Source organism: Lepidochelys kempii, chromosome 6 (assembly GCF_965140285.1).
Source record: "Lepidochelys kempii isolate rLepKem1 chromosome 6, rLepKem1.hap1, whole genome shotgun sequence".
Classification (NCBI taxonomy): domain Eukaryota; kingdom Metazoa; phylum Chordata; order Testudines; family Cheloniidae; genus Lepidochelys; species Lepidochelys kempii.
In genome coordinates this window covers 19,909,934-19,923,438 of record NC_136385.1, presented here as the reverse complement: position 1 = coordinate 19,923,438, position 13,505 = coordinate 19,909,934, and the positions used below count along the sequence as shown (strand labels likewise).

The following is a 13,505-nucleotide window of genomic DNA, read 5'->3' as shown; positions in this document are numbered from 1 at the left end:
GGGCAGGGTTAAGGAAGTAAAGGGGAAGCAGGTGTGGAGGAAGCTATCTAACGGGGATGCACTGTCCTTTACCCTTCAAGCTGACAATGTCTTGGGAAGTTATTACCCAGTATAATGAGTTGATTTCCTCTTGCTTTTAAAACTTGTTTTTCACAATAAAGCAAGACTCGATGAAAGGGACTTGAAGTGAGTTGTAGCTGGGACTTAATTTTTCCTCACCAGCTGCTGAGTCTGCCCATTGGCTTACACTATGCCATAGGGAAAGAGGAAACCCTGTATTTGGAATACTCCCTTGGGAAAGGCCAAACTCAGCCTTTGGTGAGCAACATCTAGGCCTCAGTGGACAAACCTAAGCCTATGTCATGGTTACAAGGCTAGCTACACCCTGTCCCCTTTCAGGTCTTTTTGAGTGCACCCACCTCAGGCCCTGGGCCCCTAGTCCTTGCTTCTCTCTGGGTGGAATCATGCAACTTCCCCACTCTTAGACAAGGCCCAGGGTAGCAGTCCCCTTTGTGTTCACTGTGATGGCCCTGCAAGTCTGACCGGTTCAGCCAGTACCTGTGTATCCACTGTGATTATCCTGCGGGTCTAAGTGGGTTCAACACCTGTGATTCTTCCCTTCGGGAGTCTCTGACTAGTCAAACCCAGTGGCCAGAACAGCCTTCTGAGAACACAAGTATTGTTTATTTAATAAGAAGAAAACCTTTTAGGGAAAAAAAAAGGTTTCAAAACATCAGAGTCTACATGCATAGTTATCTTACCTGGAATCCTATCACTCCCACCCCCGTCTCCACTGGAGATCTAGGCTGGTCTAGCTTCCTCAGACACTCTAGTAGATTCTAGGGTGTGACCCTCTGTTTCCCTTTGCCTTAGCTCCCTAGGTATGTCTCCTTAAACCCTTCTATGGTCCCCTCGTGTAAAAGTGGAATATTGTGTCCCAGCAGGAGGGGGAGCTAGTATCACCCAGGCTAATAGTTCTGGCATTGTCCTTTGAGGGTATGGTGTTAGGTGTTTATCTCAAGCAATCTCCCCCTTCCTGACAGCCCTGCTATTAAGCTGGCAGTATGAAGTTGGTCATGGCAAGTCAGCAGGAGCTAGAGGTGTAGGTATTTTCTTCTGGAGGTGGGCAGATCTACTTGCGGGAAGTGTGCATTGCTTATTTGCACTCTTTTGAAGCATAGTCAGCCTTGCATGCTGCAGGTCGTTTTCATCTGTTATGGCCCTCCGGGCAGTTTTAAGAGTGATGGCATCGTCAAAGTTTGCGGGATCTATATAAGCCAACCCATATAAATTAGATGTGAATGTATGGCTAAGGCGGCCACTAAAGGCTGTATTCAGCTCCGAATCAACAAGATGCGTGGGCTGATTCCTGCCCCACACTGCTGCACAATATTCTGCCGGATCAAACACTAGAGCCAGGACTGAAGTTTGCAGAACATTTGCCTCTTCTCCCCAGGAGGTGAACTTTTTCTTTCAATGGATGTTAGCCTGCAGTCCAGTTTGACTCCTAAATAAGTGACAACTGGCTGGAAAGGGAGTGGATGATCCTCCACACAGAGTGTAAGAGGCAGATTGATCAGGGAGCACATGGCCAGTGCTTCTTAGTTTCCACACTAAGGGCCAGATCCTCAGCTGCTGTCAATCAGCAAAGCTCCACTAACTTCAAAGTAGTTTGTCTGATTTACACCATCTCAGCATCCTGCCTTGCGCATCACTGGAAATTCAGTCAAGGTTTCTTAAGGGAAGTCATTTGGCATCTATCAGTTTCTTCTTAGTATTGTGCACTTGTATGTAACATGTACAACACATCAGGGCTCAGTCATTCTATCTACCCTTTCAGTTCTTCCCGAATGCACTGCAATTTAACTCCTAAGCTTCTGATCTCTCTCCAGGCGCATCCCTTCCACATCATTTTGTCATAGTCCAACACACACGAATTTTCCACAAGCACCTTTAGGTTACTGTTTATTACATTGTCTGCTCAGAGCTCTGTTCAAATTTCACTAACAAAATGGCACTACTCCCAATGCAGCTGAAAAGGTATTAACAACGGACAGTGGCATTTTCCCTAAGAGCAGGGCTAGGCGCTCCAGTGGTTAAGAATGTGGCGGGCAGTCTGCCACTGGTAGAAATGCAATGGTGAAAGATGGTAACAATTTTCATTGTAGGCCCAGCCCGTGAGACTGCCCTCCCTTGCAAATTGAGGCCTTCTTTAGTGTGTGGTCAAGCCCAGGCAACATGGAGAGTGATGGGGGACTTGAGACAAGGCAAAACTCACCCATCCTTGAATGTTCAATACTGAGTATCCCACAGAGGGCAGCTTGTTTGTGGAGTCCTAATTAGAAATGATGCCGCAAGAGAGAGAAGAATGGGCTGCCCCCATCCACAAAACTGCAATAGACTTTCCAGTGAGGTTCCTTTCCCTCCCTTTCTTCCCCTTCCTGTCCTATCAGGTGTAATAAAGTTTCTTTAGTAGGGGAAACCCAAATGTTTTTGCTCAGGAGATGGAGGTTGGGAACTTTGCCTTAGAATAATGTTCATGTATGGAACACAGGATCAATGAAAGCTACAGATGCCTAGGATTGAAACCGACACCTGGTCATGTGGTCCTCAGCATCCACTACTACAGCTCTGTAATTTTTAATCCCAAATTAAAGGAATCTTCCTAGAAATCCACTGAGACCGAAGTGCTCATTTCCCTCTGTGGTTATCTGTCCCCTCTAGGCTTTCTAACTGCCATCTCACGGCCGTGTGTGGTGGGGATCTCTCCTCTCTTCTCAGCACCAAACCCACCCTGACAGAGCTGGACATAGGGGAGAACAACCTGGGGGATTCAGGAGTGCAGCTGCTGTGTGAGGGACTGAAACATCCACACAGCAAACTGCAGAAGCTGCGGTGAGTATTTCTAAGTTTCTCTTCTGGAAAGAGCTCAGCAGGGTCTGGGGACGGTGTGTAATGTCAGCTCCCTGCAGGCTCATGGTGAGGCTGAAAGCTGAGTGTCCCTCCAGCCCCTGATGTGTCAGTGGCTCCCAACATCCCGATGGCCCCTCATGTTTGGAAAATGGAACGTATAAAGAAAGATGAGCCCAAACAGGAGCCCTCGTTCAACCCCGCCTCCCCTGAAATTGAGGACGAAGTTGTAGTAATATTCACTAAAAATGTAAGTTCAATAAAGCATGATCTCACTCCCTTTGATAACAACCAATTCGTACAACGATCTTTAAAACAATGTTACATTTTCTGCGATTTAAGACAAATGAAAGGACAAGAGGCCTTACAAAGCCTCAGAATCCTAAATCTCTTACAGCCCTGCCTAAGGGAGGGTGTGAGAGAGATTCTGTGTGAGGGAGGTAGAATTCTTCCTGCCCATCCTTCACGGGCAGGGGAATTTGCCTGCAGCTAAATCCTTCTGCGAGCTGCACCATGTTCTTCTGTTTGTACAGCTAGCCGTGCTGGCCAGTGAGTCGCAGGACTTTATCATGCCTCCTTCTGTTCTGCTCTTGCCTGCTTTGGTTCTACTTTTGCATCACAGTGGAGAGAGAAGGGATCAGACCTTTGGCTCAGGGGAATGCAAGGGCACAGCCGTAGTGCGGGTTGCAAGGAGAGGGAGGCTTTCTGTGCTTTTCCTTCCCCTCGAGCACCTTGAAATAACTTCATTTTTCCACTCCAGCTCTGAGTCTGCCCAGTGGCTTATAGCCTGCCATCGGGAAAGAGGAAACCCTGTATCTAGAATGCTACCTTGTGAAAGGCCAAATTCAGACTTTGGTGAGCAACATCTAGGCTGCAGTGGACATGTTCAATCCTGTGCCACAGTTACAGGGCTAGCTACACCCCTGTCCCCTTTCGGGTCTCTCTGGGTGCACCCACCTCAGGTCCCGGGCCTCCATCTCTCTCTGGTGGAATCATACAATTCTCCCACTCTTAGGCCCACTGAGAGCTAAAGCTGCATGTGGACTGAAATCCTTATGTGATCCCTAGCATCCACGACTACAGCAGGGTGATTTTATTCCCAGAATAAAGGACTCTTTCTAGAAACCCACGGAGGGAACTGGCCAGACAGAAGTGCTCATTTCCCTCTCTGATTATGTCTCCTGCAGGTTGATGAATTGTGGTCTGACAGCCAGTTCCTGTGGGAATCTCTCCTCTGTTCTCAGGGCCAAACCGACCCTGACTGAGTTGGATCTTGTGCTGAACAACCTGGGAGAGGCGGGAGGAATGAAGCTGCTGTGTGAAGGACTGAAACATCCCGACTGCAAACTGCAGAAACTGAGGTGAGTATTCACACATCTTCCTGCTGGAAAGAACTCAGCAGGGGGAATGGATGGTGGAAGATGTCAGGTCCTTGAAGGAACACGGAGAGGCTGAAAGCTGAGTGTCCCTCCAGCACCTGTTGTCTCAGTGGCTCCCAATATCCCTACGGTCTATTGCGATTGGAGAACAGAATTTATTAATAAAGATGGGACCAAACTGGAGCAGTAGTTCAAACTCCCCTGAACATGAGGAATGAGTGATTTCCACTAGCATGTATTTTTTTCAATAAAAATTGAAGCAGGTTCTTTTAAACACCTGTTTAATCACCTTTAAACAAGACTACATTTATTTTGATTTCAAACTAATAGAAACACAAGAGGTCCAAGGAGATCAGGAGCCTAAATCTCTCATCTGTCTGCCTCAGGGGGAACTGTGGGAGGGATAAAAAGGAGTACTTGTGGCACCTTAGAGACTAACAAATTTATTTGAGCATAAGCTTTCGTGAGCTACAGCTCACTTCATCGGATGCATGCAGTGGAAAATACAGTGGGGAGATTTTATATACACAGAGAACCTGAAACAATGGGTGTTACCATACAGACTGTAACGAGTGTGATCAGGTAAGATGAGCTATTACCAGCAGGAGAGGGGAAAAAAACAAAACAAAAAATCCCCATAACCTTTTGTAGTGATAATCAAGGTGGGCCATTTCCAGCAGTTGACAAGAACATGTGAGGAATAGTAGGGGGGGAAATAAACATGGGGAAATAGTTTTACTTTGTGTAATGACACATCCACTCCCAGTCTTTATTCAAGCCTAATGTAATGGTGTCCAGTTTGCAAATTAATTCCAATTCAGCAGTCTCTCATTGGAGTCTGTTTTTGAAATTTTTTTGTTAAAGAATTGCTACTTTTAGGTCTGTAATCGAGTGACCAGAGAGATTGAAGTGTTCTCCGACTGGTTTTTGAATGTCATAATTCTTGATGTCTGATTTGTGTCCATTTATTCTTTTACGGAGAGACTGTCCGGTTTGGCCAATGTACATGGCAGAGATACACACAAAGTGTTTGGTCAATGTACATACACAGTGGTACACACAAAGATGGACTACAAGCCGTCAGGAACAGTATCCCTGATAATGTCACGGCAAACCTGGTGGCTGAACTTTGTGACTATAAAAGGTTTTGGTGTCCCCCCCCATCCTGCTGGTAATAACTCACCTTACCTGATCGCTCTCGTTACAGTGTGTATGGTAACACCCATTGTTTCATGTTCTCTCTGTATATAAAATCTCCCCACTGTATTTTCCACTGCATGCATCCGATGAAGTGAGCTGTAGCTCACGAAAGCTTATGCTCAAATAAATTTGTTAGTTTCCAAGGTGCCACAAGTACTTCTTTCCTTTTTGCGGATACAGACTAACACAGCTGCTACTCTGAAACCTGGGAGGGACACTGTTTCAGAGAGGAACAATTTTTCCTGCACATGTAATGCTGACAGACACCGGTGGTCAGTGGGCAGGTTTGAACTGGGGACCTCTGGAGATTCGTGCATGAGCCTCTACCACATGAGCTAAAAGCCAACTGCCTGTTAGCTAAGGCTGTAGAGCAGACTTATTAATTGCTCTCTCTTTAAGTGGTCTCGGTGCTACTAGAGGGGACAGAACACCACACCCAGGAGGTGTGTGGGTTACATACTTCCCCTAGCTGAGGAAGCATGTCCCAAGCTTCAGAGACTTCCCAGTTGGAATCCTGGATGAGCCCCCACTTGTAACACCGACAGACACTGGTCACCGACGGGCAGGATCGAACTGGGGACCTCTGGAGCTTAGAGCATGAGCCTTTACTACGTGAGCTAAAAGCCACCTGCTTCTTAGCTAAGGCTGTAGGGCAGACTCATTTTATCTCTCTCTTTCAGGGATCTCGGTGCCACTAGATGGGACAGAACACCACACCCAAGAGGTGTGTGTGTTACACATATCCTTTACATGCCAAGGGGTCAGGAAGATTTGTCTGTAGCTAAACCCTCTTCAAGAGCTACCATTTGTTCTTCTGTTTGCCCAGCTGCCTGTCCTGGCCAGTGCACTGTGGGATTTTATCATGGCCCCCTTCTACTCTTCATTGGTTGCTTAGTTGTTTATTTTGCCCCTAAGAGCAAAGAAGGGATCGGACCTTGTGCTCAGGGGAGCGCGAGGGCTGCAGCTGGGCAAGGAGAGAGAGGCTTCCTGTGCTGTCCCCTCTGTAGCCCGATCTATAGATTATAGAGGAAATATAAATATAATCCCCAGTTATCACTTTGAGGGTTGACAGTATCTTGTCCCAAGATCGGGCCCAGTATTTATTCAAATCATTATATAATGGGAAACTCCGATGTGCACAGCTGCAACACTCACACTACAGGAACTCCTCTATATTTACAAATAGTTTATTAATATATTTAGCACAGTCACAAACATATCCAGCTCAGGATTCTACAGAATGTACATCTGTACATCCATTTACTCACACCATCCATTGTAGAACAACCTGAAATGTGAGCCATCATAGAATCATAGGACCGGAAGGGACCTCAAGAGGTCATCTAGTCCAGTCCCCTGCACTCACGGCAGGACTAAGTATTATTTAAAACATCCCTGACAGGTTTGTCCAACCTGCTCTTAAAAATCCCCAATGATGGAGATTCCACCACCTCCCTAGGCAATTTATTCCAGTGCTTAACCACTCTGACAGTTAGGAAGTTTTTCCTAATGTCCAACCTAAACCGCCCTTGCTGTAATTTAAGCCCATTGTTTCTTGTCCTATCCTCGGAGGTTAAGAAGAACAATTTTTCTCCCTCCTCCTTGTAACAACCTTTTACATCCTTGAAAACTGTTATCATGTCCCCTCCCAGTCTTCTCTTCTCCATACTAAACAAACCCAATTTTTTCAATCTTCCCTCATAGGTCATGTGTTTCTAGACTTTTAATCATTTTTGTTGCTCTTCTCTGGACTTTCTCCAATATGTCCACATCTTTCCTGAAATGTGGTGCCCAGAACTGGACACAATTCTCCAGCTGAGGCTTAATCAGTGCAGAGTAGAGCGGAAGAATTACTTCTTGTGTCTTGCTTACAATACTCCTGCTAATTCATTCCAGAATGATGTTTGCTTTTTTTGCAACAGCGTTCCACTGTTGACTCATATTTAGCTTGTGATCCACTATGACCCCCAGATCCCTTTCCGCAGTACTCCTCCCTAGGTAGTCATTTCCCATTTTGTATGTGTGCAACTGATTTTTCCTTCCTAAGTGGAGTACTTCGCATTTGTCCTTACTGAATTTCATCCTATTTACTTCAGACCATTTCTCCAGTTTGCCCAGATCATTTTGAATTTTAATCCTATCCGCCAAAGCACTTGCAATGCCTCCCAGCTTGGTATCATCCACAAACTTTATAAGTGTACTCTCTATGCCATTATCTAAATCACTGATGAAGATATTGAACAGAACTGGACCCAGAACCGATCCCTGCGGGACCCAACTCATTATCCCCTTCTAGCATGACTGTGGACCACTAATAACTACTCTCTGGGAACGATTTTCCAACTAGTTATGCACCCACCTTATAGTAGCTCCATCTAGGTTGTATTTCCCTAGTTTGTTTATGAGAAGGTCATGCAAGACAGTATCAAAACCCTTACTAAAGTGAAGATATACCGCATCTACCGCTTGCCCCCTATCCACAAGGTTTGTTAGCCTGTCAAAGAAAGCTATCAGGTTGGTTTGATATGATTTGTTCTTGACCAATCCATGCTGACTGTAATTTATCACCTTATTATCTTCTAGGTGTTTGCAAATTAATTGCTTAATTATTTGCTCCATTATCTTTCTGGGTACAGAAGTTAAGCTGACTGGTCTGTAATTCCCCAGGTTGTCCTTATTTCCCTTTTTATAGATGGGCACTAAATTTACCCTTTTCCATTCTTCTGGAATGTCTCCTGTCTTCCATGACTTTTCAAAGATAATTGCTAATGGCTCAGATATCTCCTCAGTCAGCTCCTTGAGTATTCTAGGACGCATGTCATCAGGGCCTGGTGATTTGAAGACTTCTAACTTGTCTAAGTAATTTTTGACTTGTTTTTTCCCTACTTTAGACTCTGATCCTACCTCATTTTCATCTTCCTCATCACCATCACCTTCCCCTTCATCATCAGTGGCCATCATTCTGGCACCTCCGAAGAGCTACATCTCCTTCTCCTACTGCCCCTAGGCTGGGATGCAACTTTTATATGATGTTACGCTGATGCCTCTATGTTTGATGCAAGGCTTTTCCCCCTTTTCCTCATTTGTATTTCCTCACCTTGCTAATGTTGGAGTATCCTTCTCCTGTAAGTCAGTATATCAGTGATCTCAGCTTATCACATAGGTCAATTTGTTACCATGGCCCTCTTTTGGTTAGGTGTCTGTGGATGTAGCTCATGTACCTGTTATGTATCTCAGTTCATTGCCATAACACTCTTGTGGTTGGGCCGTGTTCCTGTGGTCAGAAATCCCCCTTAAATACTCTATTTACAGCTCCCTGTTTCTGTTGGGCTGTTTATCTGTTCAGAGTTCCTAGGCCTCAAGCCTTATGCTAACTTGCTGAAGCTAATGTCTTAGAATCATAGAATCATAGAATATCAGGGTTGGAAGGGACCTCAGGAGGTCATCTAGTCCAACCCCCTGCTCAAAGCAGGACCAATCCCCAATTAAATCATCCCAGCCAGGGCTTTGTCAAACCTGACCTTAAAAACCTCTAAGGAAGGAGATTCTACCACCTCCCTAGGTAACGCATTCCAGTGTTTCACCACCCTCCTAGTGAAAAAGTTTTTCCTAATATCCAACCTAAACCTCCCCCACTGCAACTTGAGACCATTACTCCTTGTCCTGTCCTCTTCTACCACTGAGAATAGTCTAGAACCATCCTCTTTGGAACAACCTCTCAGGTAGTTGAAAGCAGCTATCAAATCCCCTCATTCTTCTCTTCTGCAGACTAAACAATCCCAGTTCCCTCAGCCTCTCCTCATAAGTCATGTGTTCCAGACCCCTAATCATTTTTGTTGCCCTTCGCTGGACTCTCTCCAATTTATCCACATCCTTCTTGTAGTGTGGGGCCCAAAACTGGACACAGTACTCCAGAGAGACCTCACCAATGTCGAATAGAGGGGAACGATCACATCCCTCGATCTGTTGGCTATGCCCCTACTTATACAACCCAAAATGCCATTGGCTTTCTTGGCAACAAGGGCACACTGCTGTCTTACAGGACACAGGCCTGTAGGTTCCTTGCATTACTGCTGAATATAATGTGAAGCAGTGAATATAATACAAGCAAGCTCGCTCTACGAGCTACACCTCCCTTTGTTCATCTTCTGAGCAGCCAGCACAGTGTGAACTGCACCATTCACCAGTGTCAGCTTCCTCCTGGCTGAGGTGGCTCTAGCCTGTGAAGTCCCCGCACTGGGAAGTGAAGCAAGGCTCAGCCAAGAGAAACAACCAGTTTATAGAAATACCCTTGACAAGAGGCCCCTCCGGGAATAGAAAAATGTTTCTAGTTACTAAGGTAGCAGTATGTGGGTGTCCTCTGTCATGTGACAGGCCATTATCACATTGATCCAAGTCATTGGACTAGGCAGGGCCAGGAAATAGCAAACAGTTTCTCTCCAGCACTCCTCTGTGTCAGATCCTTGTCATCTGGGGGCAGAAGTGAACTGAAACCTTTCACTGAATGAAGCCTCTTCAGTCTCTCACTTGGAAAGGGAGTTTGGCAGAGAACTGTAGGAGGAGATAGCTGCGCTTCCAGATTTTCCTGGGAGCAAATGGAGTTGCAGAGAAACCGGTGAGAGCGACCTTCTCCTTTCTGCTACAAGTGGGAATGGCAGTGGGAGCAGATGAATGATCCCCCCGAGAATCCTGTTGCTCAGCGACCTCCAACTGGGGTAGGGTGAGTTGCAACATCACATTCACTTTCCAACACTGACGGACAGCTTTAGGGGGGCCTCTAACATGTTGCCCCAAGGAATTGCCAGGCCCAGCCTGGGCACTGGGGGCTGATCTGCTGCTGTGACCAAGAAGCGGGGGGCTTGATGGCAGGGGGAGCTTACTGATGGGCAGTTTGTATTGGTGCTCTGGAAGGCTTTACCCTTTCTCAGGAGATCTTCGGGTGAGCTGGGGACCAATCCGTCTCAGACTGGGGCAGCTGCATGAGCATTGGCTGCTGGATTTCAGACTGCAAGCTGCTGTGAATAGTCAGACGCAACTTTTTAAAAAAATACAGCGATCCAGGCAGCAGTATCTCTTGGGAAAGGCACTTCCCCAGCAGCAAGGCAACATCACTGACCACTAAGTACAGACCACAGGGCAGCCAAGTGTCAGGTATCTCATCTGACCCTGGTTTGGCAACTCTGTGACTCCTGTCCCTACTGCAGATGGAATCCAGTGAAGACAGGGAGTGTAGTTCCTCTGGCCAGTCACTAGAGGTCACTGCTGCTTCATATTTTGGAAGGGGCCGGGGGGAAGTACTTGCGAAATGTTCCATAACAGGTAACGTTGTCAAGTTGATGATGCACACAGGGCCGCTGTGCCAGGTTATGAAATGTAAACGTCGTATTTGTCCTTGTATAAGATGCTTTGCTTTTCCTTGGGGAAATGTCCTGGTTTTCTGACCTTTAGGGTTTGCCCCTCCTGTTCCTGATGGGGCAGAGGAAACTTAACTAGTTTTCTGAACTTGGAGTATGAGCCTGTGCCACTCCACATTTTGGAAGGCTGTGTGCTGGGCAGCAATTGGAGCTACCTGAACGCCGGTCTCTGTAAGGGATCAGAGAGGCTGGTCTGGCATTTAGATCTGAACATGGACAGGGCCAGGCTCAGTCTGATCTTCCCTGGGAAAGCGCTCCCCAGCTGGGGCCTGCTGCTGAGAATGCTCTGCCTGTGCCCCTGGGAGTCTGACCTGGACTTTGTTAGCTGTAGTGCCCATGGAAAATGTAGTCAGGTTGGTGGATCACGGGTGGGTGAACAGTCTCTGAGACAGCCTCACCTTGAGCTATTACGAGTCTTGTAAATCAGGGCTACTGCTAGGGTTTGGAATGATATCCTGAAACTCATGGGGGTTTGGTACAGTTTGAGAGTCATGGTGTGATATGCTCAGATAATTTGGCTGCTGCACACTGTCTGAGCTGTACTTTGCGTGTGACATTTACCTTCAGTCCCAGAGAAGGAATTCCAGTCTCAGCCAAGGGGATTCAGGAGTGACACCACTTTGTGGAGGCTGAAACATCCCAACTGTAAAATACAAAGATTAGCATGAGCAGCCACTGGCTTCCTTTGTAATTCCCTCCCCAGTCTTCACTTCCTACACCAATCCATGTATATTTTCATCCATTGATAAATTGTGACTCACACTACATGTCAGGGAGTTTAAGGCCAGTGAATTTCCACACTAGGGACCAGATCTTCTGCTGGTACAAATCAGTATCGCTCCACTGACTTCAAAGTAGCTTCACTGATTTACACCAGCCATGGATCTGGCCTTGACCATCACTGGAAGTTCGTTTGAGCTTTCTTGAGGGAAGTTGTGAGGCACCTATCAGTCTGTCTCTAGCATTATGAGCCCATATGTAACACAGACACTAGCTCTGGGCTCATTTTATCCCACTTTTTAGCTCTTCACAAATTTCTGACGCCTCTACAGTCACTCCCATGATGCTGCTGTCACAACAGTGGGTCTGCAATGGTGAAAGACTGTAACAATTTAATTGGAGGCCCAGCCTGCGAGACTGGGCTCCCTATGGAAATTCCAGCCATTTCTAGTGTATGGTCAAACCTAGGGAAAATGGGACAGGGATGGGGGGACCTGACCCTCAGCAAAACTGAGCCCATCCCTGAATTCTGAATGTTCAGAACTAAGTACTCCAGAGGCTGGCTTCGTGGCTGAATCCTAAGTAGAAATGAGACAGCAAGAGAGAACAACAGGCTTCCCACGTCTGCAAAACTAAAGTATAGCTTTAACTGCAGGAGCAGTTTCATTATTTTCCAATGAGAATCTTGTCCCTCCCTTTATTCCCTCTCTCCTGGCTCCTCCTTTAATGTTTCTTCATTAGCAGAAGCTACAGTGCTTATGCTCAGGGGATGGAGTTTGGGAACTTTGCCTTAGAATAACATTCATATGTGGAATACAGGATCAATGAGAGCTGCAGCTGCACATGGATTGAAATCCTCACATGGTCCTCAGCAACCACTGCTGCAGCTCTGTGATTTTATTCCCGGAATAAAGGAATCTTGCTATAAAAACCCAAGGAGGGAACAGGACAGACAGAGGTGCTCATTTCCCTCTGTTTATGTGTCTCCTGCAGGTTGATGGGTTGCCAGCTCACAGCTGCTTGTTGTGAGGATCTCTCCTCTGTTCTCAGTATCAACCAGACGCTGACCGAGTTGGAGCTGAGGGGGAACCTCCTTAGAGATTCAGGAGTGCAGCTGCTGTGTGAGGGACTGAAGCATGCAAACTGCAAGCTGCAGAAACTGGGGTGAGTGTTTACAGGTTCCTTTTCCGTAAAGAACTCAGCAGGCTGTGCCGATGGTGTGAGACTGTCAGCTCCCAGCGAGTAAATGGTGAGGCTGACAGCTGACTCAGCCTGCAGCACCTCATGTGTCAGTTGTTGACAACATCCCGCTGGCCTGTCATGTTTGTAAACTTGAAGCTATAAAGAAAGATGGGGCCAGACTGGAGCTTTACCTCCAAACTCTTCCTCTTCCTCTCTGAATTTGAGGAATAAGTGTTTTGCCTGTAATTGAATACATGTGCTGGTAGTATCACCTATTATTAAGTTTGCCCGATACTTCCTATTGTAAGTCTGTCTTCAGTTGCTTATAAATTGGCTGAACTCTAACTGCTTGGATGGAAATTTTCCATACTGGGTGTCTGCTTCAGGCTGAACTTTTTTAGTAAATTTAAGCTCAACAGCGCAAATGCTTCCAAGAACAAGATTAGGGTGAACATACGTTTTTATCAGCTATTTTGCTGAGGAGATCTCGCCCCCACCACCCTTACGTTGGAGAAAGGACTCAACATTTAGCAGGGCGCAGCCTTTTTGTTAGATGTGCCTTTTGCTTTTCCTGTGAAAATCTTCCCAAACGGGCATCTCTGGGCCTTCCTGTGTTCTGTCCCAAGCCTACAGACCAGCTCAAGTTAATTGCATCCTCCACAGAGGCTCAAGGGCTGTCCAAGCCTTCTGTCACAGCCTT

At 46.4% G+C, this 13,505-nt stretch overlaps 1 protein-coding gene across 1 annotated transcript in view; it reads left to right on the top strand.

Moving 5' to 3' along the window:
- The window catches only part of LOC140912511 (NACHT, LRR and PYD domains-containing protein 12), a 71,269-nt gene that overhangs the window by 41,460 nt on the left and 16,304 nt on the right, over window positions 1-13,505 (top strand). The window contains exons 9-11 of the mRNA XM_073346999.2: window positions 2,725-2,895; window positions 4,098-4,271; window positions 12,617-12,787. Coding sequence (XP_073203100.1) covers window positions 2,725-2,895; window positions 4,098-4,271; window positions 12,617-12,787 — 516 coding nt within the window. The remainder of the gene's footprint in view (window positions 1-2,724; window positions 2,896-4,097; window positions 4,272-12,616; window positions 12,788-13,505) is intronic.